General features: G+C 31.8%; 1 protein-coding gene across 1 annotated transcript in view; it reads right to left on the bottom strand.

Annotated features, from left to right (window-relative positions):
• The window catches only part of LOC116844767, a 9,452-nt gene that overhangs the window by 5,306 nt on the left and 724 nt on the right, over positions 1–3,422 (bottom strand). Inside the window, exons 2-3 of the mRNA XM_032816778.1 lie at positions 2,304–2,374; positions 751–1,054 (exon numbers count right to left, since the gene is read on the bottom strand). Of these exons, the coding sequence (XP_032672669.1) occupies positions 751–1,054; positions 2,304–2,374 (375 nt within the window). The remainder of the gene's footprint in view (positions 1–750; positions 1,055–2,303; positions 2,375–3,422) is intronic.

Raw genomic sequence — 3,422 nt, forward strand, 5'->3', positions numbered from 1 at the left:
CCTATTTAAATTCACGTCTTTGCAAACATAAGATCACTCGTTACGAAGTCATGCACTGAGCTTTGGTCTCATCATGGTCTATCATAAACATAAGTATTTACTTCAATTGTATCTTCAAACCAGCATATTTATATATAATTATATATGATCATATGTAGCCATATATGAACAGAAAGAGAGAAAGAGAGACAGAGACAGAGACAAAATCTACCTACCCTTATAGAAAAAAACTACAAGAATACGAAAAAACTACTGACATGCTATTGAAAAATTGTAGTTCTTCATTAATATGCCAATAATTTTTTCGTATTCCTATGGTTTTTTTCCGTAAAGGCAGACAACACAAAATCTTCAATGAATGTTCTGAGAACTTATCCCATACAGCACCAAATGTCTAAAATACATCCCAGAGACGTTCCAGAGACAATGTGATATCTCTGGGATGTCTTTGTATTTCAGATATTTGTGCTGTATGGGTATGTATATATTTAGAAGCCTTCAGAATATCTTTGAGATATCCTGGGGACTTATACGGACATTTAGAAGTCTATATGAACTTTTTTTCCCGAGGCCGTCTCTATTTCTTCAAGAGTACGAACTTGCAGAATTCAGTTCATCGTCATGATAAAAGAAAATAATCGTAACTGAAGACACGTAATTATTGATAATAATCTGAAGTATCATTAAAGAGACATGAAGATACAGAAATACACGAGACATTTCGTTTTGTGTTTAATCGTTTTACATTTAAATTCCACCGATCTTCCTCTCATTACTATGATTTTGCACAAGAGATTCTTCTATTTTTCTTCTATGTTCAATTGTCGCATTTACCTGACACTCGTAATCTTTATGCTGCAACAAATTCTCACACTCCTCACCGCAAACTGGCCAACCGCACTTGGAGCACAGCGGTTTGTCATCCGGACTAGGAGGCCAAGGTGTGTAGCAGGCGAGACACAAGGGATAAGTGCATGCCTTTGGCCCGACGACGAAAGGCATTTCCGTCACGACCTCCTCGCCAGCTTGCAGTTCTCTGCTCGTGACCATGTACCTAAAAACACATCGTGTTACTGTGTACTACACGAACAGGCTCAAATTAGATCATGGGCAATTAAAGCAATTATATTCTGATCGCCGAGGAACGCGCTATCTTCACGCCAGGACGTAATCCTTTGCTACGTTCAAATAACAACAGTATTTATTATGTGAAACACAGAAATCACGCGATTTGCTTATTCTATCATTTCAGGTAACTTAAGGGGATTAGAGGGTCAGATTGCTTGAAAATCGTGCTTATTTTTTCACAATTTTTTGTGACAAACTGAATGAATATGCAGAAGTGTTATTTTGACGTGTATTTATACAACGTATAAAGAGAAGAAAAATATAATTTTGATGATCAAATACTCAATATAAGTGTAGTACTCAATATAAGGGTACATGTAGTTAAAATATATTTCGTTTTTCTTTTCAAGATTGTCACTAATATCTCGATTTTCGGTGGTTCAATTAAGCTGAATTTTAGATAGAAAATTTCCGTAAGCTTGTCGTTATCGGGTGAACCACTAATAGAAATTGAATAAAAGTTAACAAAATTGCAAATATCTTAATGGAATATTATTAAAATTTTCAGTTCTTTTATAGTAAAAAAGTTAATTTCAAAATTAAATATTTTTACGAGTTTGTCAATAGTTCTCCCGATAATGACAAGTTTACGAAAATTTTCTACCTAAAATTCAACTTAATTGAACTATTGAAAGTCAAGATATTACTGCAAAATGACGAGCTTGAAAAAGAAACCGAAATATATTTTAACTGCATGTAACATACACTTATATTAAGTATTTGTTCTTCAAAATTATATTTTTCTTCTCCTTATATGTTGTATAAATATTAAATGTTGTATAAATACATTTAAATGTTGTATAAATACACGTCAAAATAACACTTTCGCATATTTATTCAATTTGTCATAAAAAATTATGAAAAAACAAGGACAATTTTCAGCAATTCTCTATAATCCCCTTAAGGCCTTTGCAGAATGCCAGGCAACAGGCAATAGGAACAGGGAATAGGAATTCGGATTGACCAATTATTTCTATTCCCTGTTTATATTTGCTAATGCCTATTCCTATTGCCTGTAACCTGGCATTGTGCAAAGACTCTTACTTGCAATATCTTATACTGGTACATTATACGCTTTTCATTGGGAAATTAATTGTTTTCTGAGGCTCATAGTCTAAAATTATCCTATGTTTTGTCTCAGGCCTTTTCAAATGAGGGTTAGCAGTTTGACTTACCTGCCAACTTGATCGTTTCGAAGCACCTTATACGCCTGCGGCGCAGATTCTTCTGCGGCTCTGCTACTTCCCTATAACATTCACAAACCGCGGATGTAACGAAATTAAAAAACTAATTGCTCAGATCAAAATAAAACTTACTCGCGCTGCACATTCTTATTGCAGATATTAAAATATCCATAAATAAGTAACGTAATTTATATTGTACTATTTTGCAGTGTATCATTTCTGACATTTTTTATCGCCAAACACGAATCTGTTGTATAAATTTGGCTATCACGTTACAATCTAGAGGAAAATTGGATAAAAAAAACGACAAAATCTTTCAAAAGTGACGATTTTGAGAGATTTCGTGATGTGGTAGCACTAGAAAATTTGTTTCCTAAATTTTATTAATGCCATGCGAAGGTATAAATTTTAGCTTTAAAATGTGTTTTCCATTTCTGTACGATTTTTCGTTTTAAAGATATAGTTTTAAAGATATAACTGTCTAAAAATAGTTCTCCCGTATATAATGAATAAAAAAGATATTTAATTCTATCTTGATATTATATTGTATTGTGTATGTGTATATGTATATTATATGTGTATATGTATATGTGTATGTGTATATTATATGTATGTGTGTAAAGTAAGTGCTTTTTATACTCACATAATATAATCGAAAAATATTAAATAAAAGAACAATAACTTTAGCAATTTTATATATTCGTTTGTCTATACCCAGATAGCACAAAATCTTTAGAGAATGTTTTGGAACGTTCTTAGGATATATAAATATCATTATGTCCTTTGAAGATTTCTGTTGTATGGGTATTATGGACGATAACACACGGTCTATATTATATAGATAGAATTAAATAACCTTTTCATTTACTACATGAGAAAATGGCTATTTTTAATTAGATATATTTTCTAATAATAAAATAAAATAAGGAATTTAGTAATAAAAGAGTGATACTAGTAATAGGGATGAGAGCAATAGTAATAAGGTAATAAAGGAATAAATGGAAGAGAGTTTTAGAAATTAGAAATAAGAGCATAGAAGTAAATTTGTGGATGAGATAAGGATGTGAGGTAGTTATATTAAAGAATGGAAAATGGATGGAAGAATGGATG

Source organism: Odontomachus brunneus, unplaced genomic scaffold (genome assembly GCF_010583005.1).
Source record: "Odontomachus brunneus isolate Ranch 3 - 2012 unplaced genomic scaffold, Obru_v1 Obru_scaffold_046, whole genome shotgun sequence".
Taxonomy (NCBI): Eukaryota; Metazoa; Arthropoda; class Insecta; order Hymenoptera; family Formicidae; genus Odontomachus; species Odontomachus brunneus.